The sequence below is a fragment of the Diceros bicornis genome, chromosome 41 (genome assembly GCF_020826845.1).
Source record: "Diceros bicornis minor isolate mBicDic1 chromosome 41, mDicBic1.mat.cur, whole genome shotgun sequence".
NCBI lineage: Eukaryota > Metazoa > Chordata > Mammalia > Perissodactyla > Rhinocerotidae > Diceros > Diceros bicornis.
The window spans coordinates 6314473-6338108 of NC_080780.1; the positions used below are offsets into that span (position 1 = coordinate 6314473).

The window sequence follows — 23636 nt, forward strand, 5'->3', positions numbered from 1 at the left end:
CAATGCTAAATGTGAAGTTAGAGAAGTATTTTACAGTGATAATTAATTTAAAATGCTAAACAAACTAGAAATGAGAAAAATAATACAGGTAAAAATGTTAAGTCTCCCCTAGTAAACATCCACTGTTTACTTACCCTACTCCTGAGAAAGTAAATAAACTTTCCTCACATAACAAACACGCCTGCCTCAATCTTCTTTGCTGAACATAAACTGGTTATGTCTCTATTTTGAAAATAAGTCGTTTTACAAAGTACCTCATATGTTTTATGTGCTTCTATCTAGTACTCCAGTCAGACTTAAATAAATTTTAAGGTCGTTTAGTATGTTAATTTTGTCTTGTAACTAGCATTATATTTTATACTGCCTTCCAATTCAGAAAATGATTTAAATGTCTTTTTGAGTAATTATGTGCTCTTTAAAAATCTGAGTGATATACTTGTTTAACACAAAAATTACTGCATAGATGGGAACCTAAAAGCCACATTATACTTAACGAGTTCTGCTCAAAAAAGGAGCTCAATCTTGCTTAATGAGGTAATTCTAAATTGAAATATTTATTTACTACAGGATGCCAAAAAATGAAATTTACAAAATCACTAGTCAATAAGTATACTGAGCAATAATAATGATCCCATAAAATCCTAAACAGCCTCTAGGGAACTCGCTTCTATAACTAGGATGAAGATGAATGAAAGCCAGATAGCAGCTCAGATCCTTTAGTACTAGGATCATAAGTCAGAATAAACAGGAAAAACTGGTAATAAAACAATTCATATACTTATTTCAAAAAAAAAAAAAAGGTAAAGAGATACCTAATTTAGACTAATACAAATGTAAACTCATCAATAATTGATTCTAAAAGAACTATAATTTGGCTTTTTTTAGGGTAAGTAACTCTAAGTGATTCGTACCTATTATTTACGTTTCCTCCCACACAACTGCCTAACACTCCCAACCCCTCTTTAGTGTAATATTAATACCAAGGCTGAAATTAAGCTAGCTTTTTTTCTTTTATACTTTCAGATTCACATAGTCTTTTCAAATGCACTATTCCAAATAAACTAAAGAAATATCTAAATGTTAGTAAAAATAAGTGATAGGCATTTGCTTAGGCATAATGAAAAGAAGTGAATTTTCATAAATATAAACCACTAAATCATAGCTCATTACATACCACAGCACTCAGGACACTTTGGATGTTTCAGGCTATTCATTCCATACCCTGGAAAGCAGCGATTAATCCAAATCATTTGGAGAGTACCTTCAATATAGTATATTTCAGGCAATGGTTGTGCACTTCTGCCTAGAACTTCTACTTGTTGATTAAAAAATCTCTCTATGAGATTTTTAGCCTAAAATAGAAATACAATATGAAAAAATTATCACAAATAAATGTGATTTTAGAACAAATAAGGTTGCTTACGTATTTAGAAGCAGGGGAAAACAAATTCTCGAGGTCCTTATTTTTTCTTGCATTCATAGGATATAAATAACATATGTAAAAATTAAAAGATACTACCTATAAACCTCAAATATCTCCAATTGTACATCCAAACACAACACAAAGAAACCATTTGGATATATAACTTTTACCCAAACTTTTTGGTCCCTTTGGATTTTGAATAATATATGGTTGGGCATATGAGCAAAATTAAGACAGCTCTTTGAAATTAAAGGTACTCTAAGAAATTTACTCTAACAATCAAATGTACTTAAAGAAATGTACTTTAAAAATCTTTAAAAAGCACATCCTGAGGCTTCTGCTCCATTCCTTCCACAAAGTAAACTCAGGTTTAAAAACAAGAGGAAATATAGCATGTTAAAACTTCCAGCTCTATGTTCCAAAACTTAAATTTATAAAATAATTAAGGAATCATTCTGATCCATGATTAATTAACTACCTTTTTGCTTATAATAATTATTCCAGCTTGACTCCTAAAATTAACAAGAGGCTTATCCTTTTAAGTGACTGATAAATTTTACCTGTTAAAGTGTGAGGTGTGGTCATGAGTTCAAACCCTCAACAAGCCAGTTAGTTCTGCTCAATTCTACCATGCTAATTTGCACCTCTACTCTAGTTGGGAGCATGGATGAATGGACTGATGATGATCTGTACCTCAACTTACTGATTTCTTCAAATATCTTGCAAATTATATCCCTTCCAGGAAAATTTCTATAAATAATTGTAAAAATGTTTTTCAATATACTGCATTCAACGTAAACATACAACTCATTCTATTACTCAATTACTAGCTTTTTACTATTTAAATGGTTTTCTTGTGCTTTTGATAAATTCTGGTGAATTCGTTGCTACCGACTTGGTCAAACATACATTTTGGTTAAGGAAGTGCTTAAGAATTAATTTGATACAAATCTGGTACCTAATTAACCATATTTAAATGCCAGACTACAATTAAAAGTTTCAGAAGACACAATCATAATCACTAAGCTTCCTAACACCGCATCCAAAAAAAAAAAAAAAAAAAATCAATGAAACTAGATCTGAGAAAACTCGATAGGAATGAAAATGATCATATAAATCAGATTCTTATTTCCTATTTTCTCTAAAAAAAACGATGAGGATAGATTTCTTATTTGTTAAAAATGAAAAGAAGGTAAGAAACTTTGAATCACTAACTGAATTTTTTTTTTGTGAGCGTGTTGATGTTTGACATGCAGTTAATTATTTGTACCAAAAGTGAAATTGAGGAATTCTCTGAATTGGGTAAGGATTAGAGATTTTAAAATAAAACATTTTGGACCAATTTGGATGATATAAGAACAAATCATAACTATAGAAACTCTACATAAGTTAATCATCTGGTTTAAGATACAAAGAATTAATATGACGGAATAAACATCAGACCACCTAGCCGACACTACTCTTCCTTTCATCTCCCCCCCAAAACTTTATAGAATGATTAAGCATATATGGAAGGAATACATTTTACAACGATTGGTCATTGATTATAGGATTGTAACAAGAAACCATTACTATTTAAACAGTGAGCAGTGCAGAAAATACATGAATTTTGCATGGAGAAATTGAACAGCTTGTTTTAAATACAACAGTCTTCTCCACTAACCGTGCCAAGTTAGGCAGTGAATAAAGGTGATTGGAAAGGCTTTAATATGTGCTCTACATTAGTCTAGTAAGCCTCAAAGGCAACAACTACTTAAAAGTATGGGAGTTCTGGACAGGCAACAAATATCATACATTATACAAGATCAGAGTCTGATTGGAGCTCCAATATCCACTAGAAGAGAATTAATATCTACTAGGTATTACAGATATTAATTTATATGATAGAATCCTTTAGAAACCTTTGGTTAACACCTATATTTGCGAATTTCTGTGGAAAATGACTATTGTCATCAAATAGGGCTGGAATTAAGAAACAAAAATAAGAGATAGAGGCTTAAAGGTGTGTTGGACCAAACAGAAAGAATTGTGAATTTGCGTAGACAAGACTGGTGATCTTGGTGCTTAGGGAGCAAATGAGAATTATGATGTTCAGATCTTTGGGAGAATGTCCCAGTGGAGAACTGTAGAAAATGATTAAACAAAAACACGAAGTTGTCCCTCTCATGGTAGGAATGTAACATGGATAATGTACACTCATACCAGTAAATTAGGTAGAGAACTACAAGATAGAGCTCAGTTTCAAAGCAGAAACAAAGGGAAGAGGAAGAAAGCAAAGGGTTATATAATGGTTTGAATTCTATGAAAGTTGGAATCCATTCCTAAGAAGCATAATGGATCCCAGAACTTTAGAAGTGAAAAAATTAACTTTGTAATGTGGAGACCACTTCAATCCTGAAGCAAAATACAAAAGAATTCACTCTTTACTCAGCAATGTCACTGAAGTGACAGTTCTTCCATAAGAACTGAAACTTGCACTACAAAACTAGGCTCTTGAAAAGGAAGCTTAAAGACAAATTAAAATTTATGTTTTGAAATTATTACTGATTTAAACTATGACAATTTTTAAGTAGTATATTTCTAATTGAAAAAATAAAACAAGCAGAGAAGATAGACAGTGGGAGGATAGAAATGACATTTAAAAATACAGGAAAAGATTTCCATTTCCAACCATATGGTGTACCAGATATCCTGAAAAATTCTGCTGCTAAAAATCACCTAATGAAACATAACAGAACAAAGATCTTATGGCATAACATTTCAACAATGAGAGAAAAAGAGAAAAGAAGAAAGGAAGACAGGGAGAGAGAGAGAGAGAAGTGTGCACTAAAAACGAGGAGAAAACTATAAACCTAATAGTAGCTGAGTCCCCAATTCATTTCATGCCAATCTGAGTATTCCAGAGTGTTATAATTTACCACCAGCCTAAAGAGATAAGAAAAAAACTCTTAAACTTGGCGGGGGGGGAAGAAAAGGCAAACTATAAGCGAAACAGCGGCCCAGGAAAAATATTTTGATTACAAAAGGGAAAAAACAAGAAAGCTTCTGTATCAGAGTTGGGGTAGGGAGAGGGGGTGGGGGGTGGGGATGAAGTGGAGGAATGAGGGAAAGCAAAAACTCCTGCGTGAATTCCTACACAATAGTTTGTTTTCAAGTGGCTTTGAATCTTTATTGTATTTTCTGTGTGGTACAAGATATCTTAAGAGAGAAATTAACATAAAATTTGGCTTTGCTTGAGAATAACCTTGGAGCATTAAGTAAAAGCAAGCATAAAAACTCTACAGAAATACACCCACAACATAGGCCAAAGGGGCTATTCTACTGATAAAGGCCTGATAAACATGACTTCATCAGCCAGAATTATGAAGTGTAGCACGAAATGAGAAACAACAGAAGAGACAAGAGACTACCAAACTAGACCATCAAGAAACTCAGATAATGGAATTTCAGTTACCTAAAATAGAAACGTGATATACTATATCCTTAAAACACATGAAAACATAAAAGTGGTACTAAAACATGAGAAAGAAAATTTATACCATAAAAAAGAGAAAGTATATTTGAAAAATAAACCTATTTACACTACAAATAATGAAGGGAGTGAGAAGTGCAGTGAAATTAAAAATTCAAACAGAATCAACATCAGATTAGGCCCAGCTGGAACCAGAATAATGAAACACAATAAATATCGGAAGAAATTACTCAGAAAGCAGAAAAGAAAAAATAAAAAAAAATTAATATAGGATAAGAGAGATGAAGAAATCAATGAGATAATCTAAAACATACTCAATAGGAGTTCCAGAGAAGCAAATGGGGAAAAAGATAAATTTTCAGAGGAATTCTGGGAGAAAAATTTCCAGAACTGATAAGAGCAATGAATCCTCAGATTTTGGAGGAATGATAAATTCTGGAAGAAGAAAAATGACTTGAGAAGGAAGACTGAGATGCAAGAAGAGAAAACCTAAGCAAAGAAATTAATAAAAGTGTAGGTAGATCTAAACAGACACTGATATTCTGAAACAATCTTAATAATAAGTAGAAAAAAATTTTAAAAAGAACTAAAATACTGGAAAACAAAACTAAAAACATAAAAGCACATCATAAAAGTTAAAGGTCTTTAAGGCCTTTATGCTTTTCTGGGAGGAACAATTAACTAAATAACTTTTGGTTCTGCTATCAAGAATATGTTAAAATTTGAAGGAAACTCACAAAAAGAGTAAAAAATAAATGTATAAGATCCACATAGCAGGAAAAAATCAGTTAAAAAATGTTAAATCGATCCAAAAATGATAAGGAAGTAGCAAAACCTGAAGAACAGAAAACCAGGGTAGATGATACATAATGGAATGATAAAAACCAATCCATATAAAGCAGTAGTATGATTTAAAAATAACAAAGCAATGAACAAGGCTGAGCTACAAAACAGAATCATTTTTAAAAAGACAAAATCAATCAAAAGCAGAATAAATGGAAAAAAAATACAAAGAATAGATGGGACAAATAGAAAAAAATGGAAAGATGGTGAATTTAAATCCAAACACATTGATAATTAAATTAAATGTAACTGCTCTAAATATTCCAATTAAAAGGCAGAGATTGTTAACTAGATTTAAAGGCTTGTAAACTAGATTGTTAACTAGGCCTAAAAAGAATGATGTCAGCCAGATGGCAAAATAGGAGGTCCCCAGCTTCAACCTATAGAGAAACACTGATTTGACAACCATGCATCGATGAAAATATCTTGTAAGAACACTTGAGTACAGTAGAACTATTCCAGAATTTTCACGGAACAAAAAATCCAAGATCAGACACACTGAAAATAGTAGCAAGAACAGTTTCACTTTGACCACATCACCCCTTCTCCAGGCCAGCAAAACTCAGAACCTAGAGAAATCCCTCCAGCCCACAACTTCTCCTGCAGGAAATAGTGTGTAAAGTGAAGGTCTGGTTTCCCTAGCCTTTTGGGTCACTGCCTGAGAGGTCTGCTTCTGGAGGCCTGCTTCTCTCTTCCTGTACCCAAAACTCTCAGAAAATCAGCAGGTCTTGATCATCTAAGGAAAGCTAAGAACAAATAAAAAGGGTGGGGACTCAAGTCAACCAGTGTGTGTGCCCCTGCAGCCAGGGCTCCATGCACCCCCACAGATGGCACACAGATATAAGCAGCCAATGTGGAATTCAGCAACCAGTTTAACTCTGCAAAATGTGGAGAAGGCATACAACCCTGAGATGGCTCCTTAGCCGGCTCCCTCCTAGGGAGAGAGGGAGAAAAGTGGAGCCTACACTCAAAGCCCTCGCATTTCAGGGCACTGTCCTAGGGAAAATAAGTGGGTTGCTCTTAGCACCTGACGTGGTCCTTGGCTCCTGACATGCCTCTGTAGGATTGAGAGAAGGAATATAATTCTAAGACATTCCCCCAGGAGGAAATGAGGAGAGTTCAGCAGGTTTATCCATACAAAAGGTTTGAGACTAGAATCTCCAGTCTGGTAAAGGTCATTCCCTCCTGTAGCCAGACCACAAAGACTGGAAGAGGTGGATACTTTTTTAAATGTGCAGACACCAAGACAAGGCTACCAGGATCAGGAAAGAATCAAGAAAACATAACACCATATAGGAACAAAATAAACTCCAATAACTGACTACAAAGATATGAAGATCTACAAATTGCCTAAAAAAGAATTCAAAATTAACTTCAAGAAGCTCAGTAAGCTATAAGAAAACAAAGAGAGACAAATAAATAAAACCAGTAACACAAGACACAAAGAAAATGAGAAGGTCAACAAAGATAGAAACCATAACTAAACAAGTTCTAGCATGAAGAATACAATGGTTGAACTGAAAAATTCAATAGAGAGTTTCGAAGGTAGACTCAATCAAGCAGAAAAAAGAATCAGTGAACTCAAAGATAGATCATTTGAAATTATCTAGTCAGAGAAGCAAAAAGATAAAAAGAGTGAAGAAAGCCTACAGGGCTTATTTGACATCATCAATTAACTCAATATATACATTATGAAGGTTCCATAGATACAAGAGAAAGAGAAAGGAATAGAAAGCTTATTTAAAGAAATAATGCCAAAGAAATTCCGAAATCTGGGGAGGGAAATAGACATCCAGATTCATGAAGCTTAAAGATCTCAACTAGGTTGTACTAAAGAGGACTGCACCAAGAAACATTATAAGTAAATTGTCAAAATTCACAATGACAGAATTATGAAAGCAGCTAGAGAAAAGCAATTCATCAAATAAAGGGGACCCCCATAATATTATCAGTGGATTTCTCAGCAGAAACCCTGTAGGCCAGGAAAGCATGTAATGATACTTTCAAAGTGCAGAAAGAAAAAAAAACTAACAACTAAGAATACTATACCTCTCAAAACTGTCCTTTAAAAATGAATGAGAGATCAAGAACTTCCTAGACAAACAAAAACTGAAGGAATTCAAAACCACAAGAATTCCTTGCATCTCAGTGATATGCCCTAGTGAGTGAACTATCTTACAAGAAATGCTAAAGAGAGTTCATCAAGATGAAATGAAAGGACACTAAATAACAACATAAAAAAATGAAAGTATAAATCTCACAGGAAATACAGAATAATGTAATAATGTAAGGCTAACACATAAATCACTGTTAAACATAGTATAAAAGTTGAAGACAAAATCATTAACAATAAATATAACTACAAAAATCTGTTAAAGGCTGCACAATATAAAAGACATAAATTGTGACATTAATAACATATAGTGTGTGGGGGGAGTAAAAATGTAGGTTTTCTATACGCAATTGAGTTATCAGCTTAAAATAGACTTGTATAACTATAAGATTTATATATAAGCTTCATGAAAACCACAAAGAAAATATCTAAAGAGAAAGGAATCAAAGAATATCGATATAAATGAAGACAGCAACAGAGCATGGGAGGAACAAAAGAACTACAAAACAGACAGAAAACAATTAACAAGATGACAATGGTAAGCACTTACCCATCAAGAATTACTTTAAATGTAAATATATTAAACTCCTCAATCAAAAAACATAGAGTGGCTTAATAGTGAAAACAAACAGATCCAACTATATGCTGTCTACAAGAGATTCACCTTAGATTTGAGGACACAGAAAGGCTGAAAGAGAAGGACTGAAAAAGACACCCCATGCTGATGATAACCAAAGAAAGCAAGGGTGGCTACAGATATACCTTAAAAAATTGCCTTGAAATAACACAAAACTTTCACAAAACACAAATAAGGTCATTATATAATGATTAAGGAACAATCAACAGTAAGTTATAACAATTATAAATACATATGCACCCACTATTAGAGTGCATAAACATATAAAGCAAATATTTACAGACGTGAAAAGAGAAATGGACATCAATATGATAATAGTAGAAGACTTCAATACTCCAAATTTAATAAAGGGTAGAATATGCAGAGAAACAATAAGGAACTGCAAGAATTTAACAACACTATAGACCAAATGGACTTAACAGATATACAGAACGTTTCTTGCAACAGCAGAAGGATATGCATTCTTCTCAAGTGCATATGAACATTCTCTAGGATAGATCACATACTAAGTCAGTAAACACGTCTTGACAAATATAAAAATATTAAAATCATACCAAGTATGTCTTAAAACCACAATGAAATAAACCTAGAAATCAATAACAGAAGGAAAATGGGACAATTTACAAATATATGAATATAAACAATAGATTCTTGAACCATTGAGTCAAAGAACGGAAATAAAAAAGTATCATGAGACAAATGTAAATGAAAACACAAAATAAGAAAATGTATGAGATGAAGCAAAAGCAGTACTAAGAGGTAAATTTACAGCAATAAAAGGCTACATTAGACAAGAAGAAAAACATCAAATAAGCTAACTCCACAACTCAAGGAACTAAAGTTAGGAGAAGTAAAAACATAATAAAGACTAGAGTAGAAAAAAAATAAAATAGAAAACAGAAAAAAAACAGAATAAGGACAAAACTAAGAGTTGTTTTTTGAAAAGATAAACTGACAAATCACTAGAAAACTAACAAAAAAACAGAGAAGACTTAAATAAATAAAATCAGAAATGAAAGAGGAGACAGTACAACTGAAAAAGAAAAGATAAAGGAATTATTATGAAAAATTATTCACCATCAAATTGGATAAGCTGGAAGATATTGCAAATTCCTATACATATACAAACTATAGAAACCAAATCAAGAAAAATAGAAAGCTTGAACCAACACCAAATAAAAAGACTGAATCAGTAATAAAAAAACCTCCCAGCAAAGAAAAGTTCAAGACCAGATGACCACAAAGATGAATTCTACCAAATATTTAAAGAAGAATTAAAACTAATACTTCTTAAATTCATCCAAAAAACAGAAGAGAAATACTTCCAAACTCATTTTATGAGGCCAGAATCACTCTGATACCAAAGGCAGACAAAGACACCAAAAGAAAATAAAATTATAATATCCCTGATTAACATATGTACAAAAAACCTCAACAAAATACTAGCAAACCAAATTCAACAACATATTAAAAGGATCATATGCCATGACAAAGTGGAATTTACCCCTGGGATGCAAGGATGTTTCAACACATACAAATCAATCAATGTGATACATCACATTAACAGAATGAAAGATAAAAATCACTTGATTATCTCAGCAGATGGAAAAAAGCATAATTCAACATCAATTCATGACAAAAAGTCTCAATAAAGTAGGTATATTAGGAACTTACCTAAACACAATAATGGCCATATATGAAAAGTCCATAGCTAACATCATACTCAATGGTCAAAAACTGAAAGCTTTTTGTCTGAGACTCAGACAAAGCAATGATGCCCACTTTTATCACTTCAATTCAATACAGTATTGGAAATCCTAGGCAGATCAACTAGACAAAAAAACGTAAAAAATAAAAAGCATCCAAATATGAAAGGAAGAAGTAAAATCATCTGTTTGCAGATGAGATGGTCTTAAACATCGAAAACCCTATGACTCCACAAAAAGTGTTTTAGAATAAGCAAATTCAGACATCAAAATCAAGATACAAAAATCAGTAGTGTTTCTATACCCTAACAACAAACTATCTGAAAAATAAAATTAAAAAAAAAAGTCCCATTTACATTAGCACCAAGAATAAAACAACAAAATACTTGAGAATAAAATTAACCAGGAAGATGAAAGACTTGTACACAAAAAACTATAAAACATTGATAAAAGAAATTTTAAAAGACATAAATATATGGAAAGACATCCTATGTTCAGATGGAAGAATTAATATGGTTAAAATGTCCGGATTACCTAAAGGGATCTAGACATTCAATGCAATCTCTATCAAATTCCTAGGCACTTTTTCCATAAATAGAAAAAAAATCCTAAAATTCATCTGGAACTAAAAAATATCCCAAATAGCCAAAGCAGTTCTGAGCAAGAACAACAAAGTTGAAGACATCACACTTCCTGATTTCAAATTACATTACAAAGCCATAGTAATTAAAACAATTTGGTACTGACATAAAAACAGACATATTGACCAATGGAATAGAATAGAGTATCCAGATATAAATCTACACATATACAGTCAACTGATCTTAGACAAGGGTGCCAAGAACACACAGTGAGGAAAGGATAGTCTCTTCAATAAATAGTGCTGGGCAAATCAATTTCCCACATACAGAAAAATTAAATTGGACCCTTATCTTACATCTTACACAAAAATCAATTTGAAATAAATTAAAGATTTAAATGTAAGGCATAAAACCATAAAACATCTAGAAGAAAATATAGAGAAAAAGCTTTTTGACCTTGGTTTTGGCAATTATTTCTTGGATTGGACAACAAAACCACAGGCAACAAAAGCAAAATCAGTCAAGTGGGATTACATCAAACTAAACAGCTTCTGTACAGAAAGGGAAACAACACAACAAAAAGACAATCTACGGAATGGGAGAATATTTGTAAACTATATATTAGATAAAGGGTTAATTTCCAAAATACATAAGGAAGACAACTCAAAAGCAAAAATAAATCAAATAATTTGATTTAAAAAAATGGGCAAAGGAACTGAATAGGCATTTCTTCTCCAAAGAAAACATACAAGTGGCCAACAGGTATATGAAAATGTTCTCAGTATCACTAATCATCAGGGAAATACAACAAAAATCACAATGCAATATCACCTGACATCTGTTAGGATAACTATTATCAAAAAAACAAGATAAGAAGTGTTGTTAAGGATGTGTAGAAAAGGGAATCCTTATATGCTGTTGGTGGAAATGTAAATTAATGCAGCCACCATGGAAAACAGTATGGAAGTTCCTCAGAAAATTAAAAATAGAACTACCATATGATCCAGCAATTCCAATTGAGTATATATCCAAAGGAGTCAGGATCTGAAAGAGATATATGAATTCCCATGTACAACGAAGCATTACTAACAGTAGCCAAGGCATGGAAGCAACCTAAATATAAATATAAATATAGGTGAATGGCTATATAAAAAAGTGGTATATACATCCAAAGGAATCTTACACAGCCATAAAAAAGAAGGAACTCTAAGGACACAGCTGAACTCAGTAACACCATGGATCAACCGATATAATTGATTTCTACAGACTACTTCATCCAACATCAGCAGAATACACATTCTCCCCAAGCTCAAATGGAACATTCAACATGATAGACCACATTCCTGGCCATAATACATACCTTAAAACATTCAAAAGAATAGAAATCATACAATATCTGTTCTCAGACCACAATGGAATTAAACTAGAAATCAATAACAAAAAGATAACTGGAAAATTCCAAAATGCATGGAGATTAAACAATACACTTCTAACACACAGGTCAGAGAACATATCTCAAGATAAATTTAAAAATATATTTTGAACTAAGTGAAAGTGAAAACAAATATTACCAAAATTTGGGATACAGCAAAAGTAGTACTTAGAGGAAAATTTATATCATTGAATGCATATACTAAAAAAGAAAAAAGAGCTAAAATCAATAACCTAAGTTAGCACTTCAGGAAACTAGAAATAGAAGAGAAAATTAAATCAAAAATAAGCAGAAGAAAAGAAATCAGAATGAGAGCAGAAATCAGTGAAATTGAAAACAGGAAATCAATCAAGAAAATCAATGAAACCAAAACTTGTTGTACGAAAAGATCAATAAAATCAATAAACCTCTAGCTAGGCTGACTAGGAAGAAAAGAGACAGGACACGAATTACTGATATTAGAAAGGAAATAGGAGATATCACTACATATCCTATGGACATTAAAAAGATAATACAGGAATACTATGAACCACTCTGTGCCCACAAATTTGATAACCCACATGAAATGAACCAATTCCCTGAAATACACAATTTGCCAAAACTCACACAAGAAGAAAAAACAACCTGAATAGGCCCATATCAATTAAAGAGATTAAAATAAATAATCAATAATCTTCAAAAACAGAGAGCATATGGCCCAGATGAGTTCACTGAAGATTTCAAACAAACATGTAAGAAAGAAATTATACCAATTCTCTACAATTGTTTTAAGAGGATAGATCCACAGGGTATACTTCTTATCTCGTTTTATAAGTCCAGCATTACCCTACTACCAAAATAAGAAAAAACATTACAAGAAAAGAAAACTACAGACCAATATCTCTCATGAACATAGATGCAAAAATCCTCAGCAATTGACTAGCAAATCAAATACAACAATGTATAAAAAGAATTATACACAAAGACCAAGTGGGATTTATCCCAGGTACGCAAAGCTGGTTAACACTCAAAAAGCAATAAATCCACCACATCAACAAGCTAAAGAATAAAAATCACCTGATCATATCAACAGATGTATAAAAAAGCATTTGACAAAATCCATTACCCATTGGTGATAAACAATGTCAGGAAACTAGGAATAGAGGGGAACTTCCTCAACTTGATGAAGAATATCTATTAAAAAACTACAGCTAACATCATACTTAATGGTTAGAAACTCAAATATTGCCCTTTAAGATTAGGTACAAGGCAAGGATGTCCCCCCTCACTACTCCTTTTCAACACTATAGTGGAAGACCTAGCTAACGTAATAGACAGAAAAAGGAAATAAGAGGAATATGGATTTGGAAGGAAGAAATTAAACTGTCTTTGTTTGCAGATGACATGATCACGTATATAAAAAAATTCTGAAAAAATCGACCAAAAAAATCCTCTGGGAATTAAAAAGTGATTATGGCAAGTTAGCAGAATACAAGGTTAATATACAAAACTCAATTTCTTTGTTATATACAAGCAAAAGAACAAGTGGAATTTGAAATTGAAAACAAAATACCATTTATATTATATATATTGTATTCCAGAAAATTATAAACTTAACTATAAATCTAGCAAAATATGTACAGTATTTATATGAGGAAAACTACAAAACTATGATGAATTCAATCAAAGAAAAAATAAATAAATGGAGAGATATTCCAAGTCCATAGACAGAAAGGCTCACTATTGTCAAGATGTCAGTTTTTCATAACTTGATCTATAGATTCAATGCAATCTCAACCAAAATCCCAGAAAGTTATTTTGTAGATATTGACAAATGGATTCTGAAGTTTATATGGAGAGGCAAAAGACCGAGAATAGCCAACACAATACTGAAGTAGAAGAGCAAAGTTGGAGACCTATCAAACTTCAATACTTACTAGAAAAGCGGCAGTAATCAAGATAGTGTGATATTGCTGAAATAATAGAAACAAGATCACTGGAACAGAATAGAGAGCCAAGAAACAGATCTACATAAATATAGTTACAGATCTTTGACAACCGAGTATAGGCAATATGATGGAGCAAAAATTGTGGTTTCCACAAATGGTATTGGAACAAGTGTAAATCCATGTTCAAAAAAATGAATTTGGGGCTGGCCCCGTGGCATAGTGGTTAAGTTTGTGCACTCTGCTTTGGCGGCCCAGGGTTCTCATGTTCAGATCCTGGGCACAGACCTACACACCGCTTATCAAGCCATGCTGTGGCAGGCATCCTACATATAAAGGAGAGGAAGATGGGCACGGATGTCAGCCCAGGGCCAATCTTCTTCAGCAAAAAGAGGAGGATTGGCAACAGATGTTAGATCAGGGCTAATCTTCCTCACCAAAAAAAAAAAAAAAATGAATCTAGACGCAGTCTTCAGAAAAACTAACTCATATGGATCACAAAACTAAGTGTAATACTCAAAATTATAAAACTCCTAGATGACACATAGGAGAAAACTTAGTGACCTTTGGAATGGCAATGGCTTTTCAGATACTACACCAAAGGAGTGACCCATGAAAGAAATAACTGATAAGGTGGAATGGATTAAAATTAAAACCTTCTGCTCTCTGAAAAACAATTTTAAGAGATGAAAAAAGAAACCAAAAAATTGGAAAAAATATTTGCAAAAGACACATCTGACAAATGATGGTTATCCAAAATATACAAATACCCTTAAAACTCAATCAGTAAACAAACAACTCAATTAAAAAATGGACCAAAGACCTTAACAGACACCTCACCAAAGATGTACAGATGGCAAATAAGAACACTGAAAGATTCTCCACATTATATATCATTAGAGATATGCATATTAAAACAAGGAGATAACACTACACCCAAACAGAATGGCCAAAATCCGGAACACTGACAACATCCAGTGCTGGCGAGGATATGAAACCACAGGAACACTCATTCATTGCTGGAGGGAATGCAAGATGGTAGAGTCACTTTGGAAAACACTTTGGCAGTTTATTACAAAACTAAACATACTCTTACCATATAGTCAAGCAACTGTGGTCCACGGTAGTTACCCAAAGGAGTTGAAAAGTTAGATCCACACAAAAACCTGAATACAGATGTTTATAGCAGCTTCATATATAATTGCCAAAATGTTGAAGCAACCAAGGTGTCCTCCAGTAGGTGAACAGATAAATAAACTGTGGTATATACAGACAATGTAACACTATTCAGCACTAAAAAGCAATGAGCTATTAAGCCATGAAAAGACATGGAAAAATCTTAAATGTATAATATTAATTGAAAGGAGCCAATCTGATACAATTCCAACTATATGACATTCTGAAAAAGGTAAAAGTACAGAGACAGTAAAAAGATCAGTGGCTGCCAGAAGTTGGGGTGGGAGTGGAGATTTGAGTAGGCATAGCACAGAATATTTTTAGGGCAGTGAAAATACTCTATGTTATCATAATTATGGATACATGTCATTATCCATTTGTCTAAACCCACAGAATATACAACAAAAGAGTGAACAAAAATGTAACTTATAGACTTTGGGTGATTATGATGTAATAATGTAGGTTCATAAATTGTAACAAATGTACCACTCTGTTATAGGATGTAGATAATGGGAGAGGTTGTGCATGTGTAGAGGCAGAGAGTATATAAGATATATGTATACAATCCTCTCAACTTTGCTGAAAAGGTACAACTGCTATAAAAAATAAAATCTTTTGGGGCCAGCCTGGTGGCGGTTGAGTTCGTGTGCTCCACTTCAGTGGCCTGGGGTTCGCAGGTTCGGATCCCAGGCACGGACCCACACACCGCTCATCAAGCCATGCTGTGGTGGCATCCATGTACAAAATAGAGAAAGATGGGCACAGATGTTAACTCAGAGCTAATCTTCCACAGCAAAAAGAGGAGGATTGGCAATAGATGTTATCTCAGAGCCAGTCTTCCTCATGGAAAAGAAATCTTTTCAAATATGAATTATAAATAACAAAGGAAAAAAACATAATGGGGGAGGGGGCCAAACAGTAAAGGAGCAGAATTTTTGCATGTAATTTAAGACAGTATCAGGTTAAAATAGACTGTGATAACTTTAATATGTTGCATGTAATACCAATGGTAACCACAAAGTAAATATCTATAGAATATTATAAGACACAGATAAAACAGGTAACAAAATTGCAATTATAAGTCCTTTCCCTTTTGTAATTACATCAAATGTAAATGGGTTAAACTCCAAAACAAGAGATAGACTGGCTGAATAGATAAATAACAGCAACCAATATATGCTTTCTACAAGAGATTCACTTTAGATCTAAGGATACACTCAGGTTGAAAGTGAAAGGATGGAAAAAGATATTCCATAAAAATGTAATCAAAAGAGAGCAAGGGTAGCTGTACAAATAGTAGACAAAATAATACATGTCAAAAATTGTTAAGAGATACAGAAGGGCATTATATAATGATGAAAGGTTTGATTCACCAACAAGATATAACAATTATATAGGCACCAAACATCACTACTACTAAATACATGGATGAACATGGGCAGAACTGAAGGGGGAAATAACAACACTCTAATAGCAACAGACTTCAATACCCTACTTTTGATAATGGATAGAAAAACCATACAAAAGATCAATAAGGAAATACAAGACCTGAACAACACTAAAGACCAATTGGACCTAATGGACATATATAGAACAGCAGAAAACACATTATTCTCAACTACACTAGAACATTCACTAGGATAATGACATGTTAGGCCATAACATAAATCTTTATAAATTTTAAAAGATTGAAATCATACAAAGTATCTTTTCAATCACAATAGAATGAAACTATAAGTTACTAGCATAAGGAAAACTGGAAAATCGACAAATATATAGAAATTAAAAAACATATCCCTAAATAAACAATGGGTTGAAGAAGAAAACACAAAAGAAATTAGAAAATACCCCGAAACCAATGAAAACGACATACCAAACTGTAGGATGCAGTGAAAACAGTGTTAAGAATTAAATATATAGCTGTAAATGATTACACTAAAAAAGAAGCAAGATCTCAAGCAACCTAACTTTACAACTTAAGGAAGTAGAAAAAGAAGCACCAAACTAAATTTAGCAAGAGAAAGGAAGTAAATGAGGTAAGAGTAGAGATCAATGAAATAAAGGATAGAAAAACAACATAGAAAATCAATGAAATCAAGAGTGGGTCACTGAAAAAATGAACAAAATAGACAAACATTTAGCTAAATGAAGCAAAAAGAGAGAATACTCAGATAATATAAGAAATTAAAGACAGGGCATTATAACCAGTATTACAGAAATTAAAAAGAGTTATAAGAGAATACTATAAACAAGTATAAAGCAAAAAATGGATAACCTAAATGAAATGGACAAATTCCTAGAAACACACAATCTACCAAGACTGAAATCATGAAGAAATAGAAAATCTTTACAGACCTATACCTAGCAAAGGCATTGAATTAGTAATCAAAAACCTCCCAACAAAGAAAAATGCAAAACCAAATGGCTTCAATGGCGAATTCTCTCAAACGTTTCAAGAAGAATTAACATCAATTCTCTTCAAACTTTTCCAAAAAAAACTGAAGAAGAGGGAACACTTCTAAACTCATCCTATGAGGCTAACATTACCCTGATACCAAAGTCAGAAAGAGACTACAAGAAAAGAAAACTACAGATCAATATCCCTGAGAAATATCGGTGTCAAAAATCCTAAATAAAATACTAGCAAATAAAATTCAACAGCACATTAATTATACATGGAATTTAGTGCTAGAAATATAAGAAATTTACATAAGAATTCAATATAAGAAAATTAATATACTACATCATAACATTAATAGAATGAAGGAAAAAACACAAATTTTCATCTCAATTGATGCAGAAAAACACTTGTCAAAATTCAACATTCTTTCATGGTTCAAGGTAAATCTTTCAACAAACTAGGAACAGAAGGAAACTACCTTGATATAATAAAATCCATATGTGGAAAGCCCACAATTAACATCATACTCAATGGTGAAAAATTGTGAGTTTTTCCTCTAAGATTTCTTTTTTTTCCCCCAGTAATTTTATGGAGATCGTGATGGTTTACAACATTGTGTAATTTTGTGTGTACATTATTATTTATCAATTTCTGAATAGACTTCATCATGGTCACCACCAGTAGTCTATTTTTGTCCATCATTATACATATGTGCCCCTTTACCCCTTTCACCCTACCCCCAACCCTCTTCCCCTCTGGTAACCACTGATCTGTTCTCTTTATCCATGTATTTGTTATCTTTCACATATGAGTGAAATCATGCATTATTTGTCTTTCTCCGTCTGGCTTATTTTGCTTAACTTCATACCCTCAAGGTCGATCCATGTTGCTGCAAATGGGACGATTTTGTCATTTCTTATGGCTGAGTCGTATTCCATTGTATATATATACCACATCTTCTTTATCCCTTCATCCATGAAGGGCACTTGGGTTGCTTCCACGTCTTGGCTATTGTGAAAAATGCTGCAACAAACATAGGGGTGCATAAATCTCTTTGGATCACATCACAGATGTCAAGTTCTTAGGATAAATACCCAGTAGCGGTATAGCTGGATCACATGGAATTTCTATTTTTAACTTTTTGAGAAACGTCCATACCATTTTTCATAGTGGCCACACCAGTTTGCATTGCCACCAGCAGTGCACGAGGGTTCCCTTTTCTCAACATCCTCTCCAATATTTGTTATTTTTTGTCTTGGTAATTATAGCCATTCTGACCAGGGTAAGGTGATATCTCATTGTAGTTTTGATTTGCATTTCCCTAATAATTAGTGATATTGAACACCATTTTATGTGTCTGTTGGCCATCTGTATACCTTCTTGCGAAAAATATCTGTTCATATCCTCTGCTCATTTTTTGATTGGGTTGTTTGTTTTTTGGTCGTTGGTTGTATGAGTTCTTTATATATATTTTGCAGATCAATCCCTTGTCAGATAAATGATTTGCCAATATTTTCTTACAGTTGGTGGGTTGCCTTTTCATTTTGTTCATGTTTTCTTTTGCTTTGTAGAAACTTTTTAGTCTGATGTAGTCTCATTTATTAACTTTTTCTTTTGTTTCCCTTGCCCAAGAAGACACGGTATTTAAAATGATGCTGTTAAGACCAATGTCAAATACCGTACTGCCTATATTTTCTTCTAGGAGTTTTATGGTTTCAGATCGTACATTCAAGTCTTTATCCATTTAGAGTTAACTTTTGTGTATGGTGCAAGATAATGGTCTACTTTCAATCTTTTGCATGTGGCTGTCCAGTTTTCCCAACACCATTTATTGAAGAGATGTTCCTTTTTTCATTGTATGTTCTTGGCTCCTTCATTGAAGATTAATTGTCCATAGATATGTGGTTTTATTTCTGGCCTTTCAATTCTGTTCCATTTATATGTGTCTGTTTTTGTACCAGTACCATGCCGTTTTGATTACTATACCTCTGTAGCATATTTTGAAGTCAGGGATTGTGATGCCTCCAGATTTGTTCTTTTTTCTCAGGACTGCTTTGGCTATTGGGGGTCTCTTGTTGTTCCATATAAATTTCAGGATTCTTGGTTCTATTTCTGTGAATAATATCATTGGGATTCTGATTGGGATTTCACTGAATCTATAGATTGCTTTAGGTAGAACGGACATTTTAAATATATTGATTTTTCCAACCCATGAGCATGGAATATCTTTCCATTTCTTATGTCTTCTTCAATTTCTTTCAGTAATGTCTTATAGTTTTCAGTGTATAGGTCTTTTACTTTTTTGATTAAGTTTATTCCTAAATACATTATTCTTTTCCTTGAGATTGTAAATGGGATTGTATTCTTGATTTCTCTTTCTGCTAGTTCATTGTTAGTGTATAGAAATGCAAATGGTTTTTCTAAGTTGATTTTGTACTCTGAAACTTTGCTGTAGCTGTTGATTATTTCTAACACTTTTTTGGTAGCCTCTTTAGGGTTTTCTGCATAAAATCTCATCATTTGCAAATAGTGACGTTTTTGCTTTTTCATTTCTAATTTGGATGCCCTTTCTTTCTTTTTCTTGCCTAACTGCTCTGGCCAAAACCTCCAGTACTATGTTGAATAGGAGTGCAGAGACGGGGCGCCCTTGTCTTGTTCGTGGACTCAAAGGGATGGCTTTCAGTTTCTCACCATTAAGTATGATGTTGGCTGCGGGTGTGTCATATATGGGCTTTATTATGTTGAGGCACTTTCCTCCTATACCCATTTTATTGAGAGTTTTTATCATAAATGGATGTTGGATCTTGTTGAATGCTTTCTCTGCATCTATTGAGGTGATCACGTGATTCTCATTCCTCATTTTGTTATTGTGGTGTATCACACAGATTAATTTGCAGATGTTGAACCATCCCTGAATCCCTGGAATAAATCCCACTTTATCATGGTGTATTATTCTTTTAATGTAGTGCTGCACTCAGTTTGCCAATATTTAGTTGAGGATTTTTGCATCTATGTTCATCAGTGATATTGGCCTGTACTTTTCCTTCTTTGTGTTGTCTTTGTCTGGTTTTGGTATCAGGGTAATCTTGGCCTCACAGAACGAGTTAGGAAGCACTCTGTCTTCTTCAATTTTTTGGAATAGTTTGAGAAGGATAGATATTAAATCTTATTTGAATGTTTGGTGACATTCTCCATAAAAGCTATCTGGTCCTGGACTTTTGTTTTTGGGGAGGTTTTTTGATTACTGATTCAATCTCTTTATTTGTGGTTGGTCTATTCAGATTCTCTATTTCCTCTTGATTCAATTTTGGGAGGTTGTATGAGTCTAAGAATTTATCCATTTCTTCTAGATTGTCCAATTTGTTGGCATATAGTTTTGCACAGTATTCTCTCATAATCCTTTGTATTTCTGTGGTATCTGTTGTAATTTCTCCACTTCCATTTCTGATTTTATTTATTTGAGCCTTCTCTCTTTTTCTTAGTGAGTCTGGCTAAGGGTTTGGCAATTTTTTTTTTTTTTATCATCTCAAAGAAGCAGCTCTTAGTTTCATAAATCATTTCTACTGTTTATTTTAGTCTCTATTTCAATTATTTCTGCTCTAATTTTTATTATTTCCCTCCTTCTGTGACTTTAGGCTTTGTTTATTCTTCTTTTTCTAGTTTTGTTAGGTGTATTTTAAGATTATTCATTTGAGATTTTTCTTGTTTGTTGAGGTGGGTCTGTATTGCTATAAATTTCTTTCCTGTGACTGCTTTTGCTGCATCACAGAAGAGTTAGTATGTTGTATTTTCATTTTCGTTTGTCTCTACGCATTTTTTAATTACTCCTTTGATTTCTTCATTGATCCAATGGTTCTTCAGTAACACGTTGTTTGGTCTCCACATATTTCTGACTCTCTCTGTTTTTTTCTTGTAGTTGATTTCTAGTTTCATAGCATTGTGGCTGGAAAAGATGCTTGAGATGACTTCAATCTTCGTAAATTTACTGAGGCTTGCCTTGTTTCCCAACATATGGTTTATGTTTGAGAATGATCTGTGTGCACTTGAAAAGAATTCATATTCTGCTGTTTTGGGATGGAATGCTCTGTATATATCTATTAAGTCCATCTGATCAAGTGTTTTGTTTAAATTTATTTCCTTATTGACTTTTTGTCTGGATGATCTGCCCATTGATGTAAGTGGTGTATTGAGGTCCCCTACTATTATTGTGTTGCTGTTAATTTCTCCCTTTAGGTCTATTAACAGTTGCTTTATGTATTTTGGTGCCCCTGTGTTAGGCACATACATATTAATAAGTATTATGTCCTCTTGGTTGAATGTCCCTTTTATCATTATATAGTGCCCCTCTGTCTCTCATTGCCTTTTTGAATTTGAAGTCTGCTCTGTCTGATATAAGTATGGCAACACCTGCTTTCTTTATGTTTGCCACTAGCTTGGAGTATCATCTTCCATCCCTTCACTCTGAGCCTATGTTTGACTTCAGAGCTGAGGTGTGTTTCCTGAGGGCAGCATATTGTTGGGTCTTTTTTTTTTATCCATCCAGCTACTCCTATCTTTTGATTAGAGAATTCAATCCATTTACATGTAGAGTGATTATTGATATATGAGGGGCTTAACACTGCAATTTTATCTCTTCTTTTCTGGTTGTTCTATGTTTCCATTGTTTCTCTTCCTTTGTATTTCTGACTGCCGTTTCATTTTGGTGGTTTTCTGAGGAGGTTTTCTCAGTTTTCTCTCTTTTTGTGAATTGTGGCACTGCTCTGATTTTTTCTTTAGTGGTTACCATCAGATTTGTATAAAATATCTCATAGATGAAACAGTGCTTTTGCTCATAGCCTCTTATCTCCATTAACCTAAGCAAGTTACATCCCTTTCATCTTCCCCTTCTGAGTTATTGTTGATATAAATTATTCTATTGTTAATGTTGTGAGTTTGTGACTAAGTTGAAGTGTTTATAGTTACTTTTGATGCTTTCCCTCCCTCTATATTTTAAGTTATAATTGAGCATTTGTTTCCCTGTTCTGAGAGAAAGCTGCAGTTTTCTGATTTTGGCTGTCTAATTATCTCCTTGCTCAAAGCTTTGTAGACCTTTGCCTTTTTGTTTCCTGTGTGAGGGCATCTTTAATTATTTCTTGTAGGGAAGGTCTAGTGGCAATGAACTCCTTCAGCTTTTGTTTACCTGGGAAAGCTTTTATTTCTCCATTATATCTGAAGGCAAGTTTCACTGGATAGAGCATCCCTGGCTGAAAGATTTTTTTATTTCAGTATTTTGAATGTATCATTCCATTCTCTCCTAGCCTGTAGTGTTTCTGCTGAGAAATCCACTGAAAGCCTGATAGGGGTTGCTTGTTAGGTTATTTTCTTCTGCCTTGCTGCCCTTAATATTTTTTCTTTGTCATTCACTTTTGTCAGTTTTACTATTATATGCATTGGAGAAGGTCTTTTAGCATTGATGTAATTATGCATTCTATTAGCTTCATGTATTTGTAATTTGGATCCCTTCCCAAGTTCAGGAAGTTCTCAGCTATTATTTCTTTGAACGAGCTCTCTGCTCCCTTCTCCCTTTGGAATACCTATAATCCTTATGTTTCTTTTCCTAATTGAGTCTGCTATTTCTCAAAGAACTCCTTCATTTTTTTAATATCTTAGTTCTGTCTCCCCTCCACCTGTAGCATTTCTATATTTTTACGCTTTACATCACTAATTCTTTCCTCCATAACAGCAGCTCTATTCTTTAAGGATTCTAGATTATTTTTTATTTCATTAATTGTATTTTTCACATCCAGAATTTCTGCTTCATATTTTCTTTTATACTTTCAATCTCTTGGGTGAAGAGATAAATTTTATTCCCAAGCTCATTGAACTTTTTGTGTTCTCTTGTAACTCGCTGAGTTTCTTTATGACAGCTATTTTGAATTCTTTGTCAT

At 33.3% G+C, this 23636-nt stretch overlaps 1 protein-coding gene across 1 annotated transcript in view; it reads right to left on the minus strand.

Moving 5' to 3' along the window:
• ZPBP (zona pellucida binding protein) overlaps positions 1–23636 on the minus strand; it is a 141670-nt gene that overhangs the window by 42319 nt on the left and 75715 nt on the right. Inside the window, 1 exon segment of the mRNA XM_058534840.1 lies at positions 1175–1352. Coding sequence (XP_058390823.1) covers positions 1175–1352 — 178 coding nt within the window.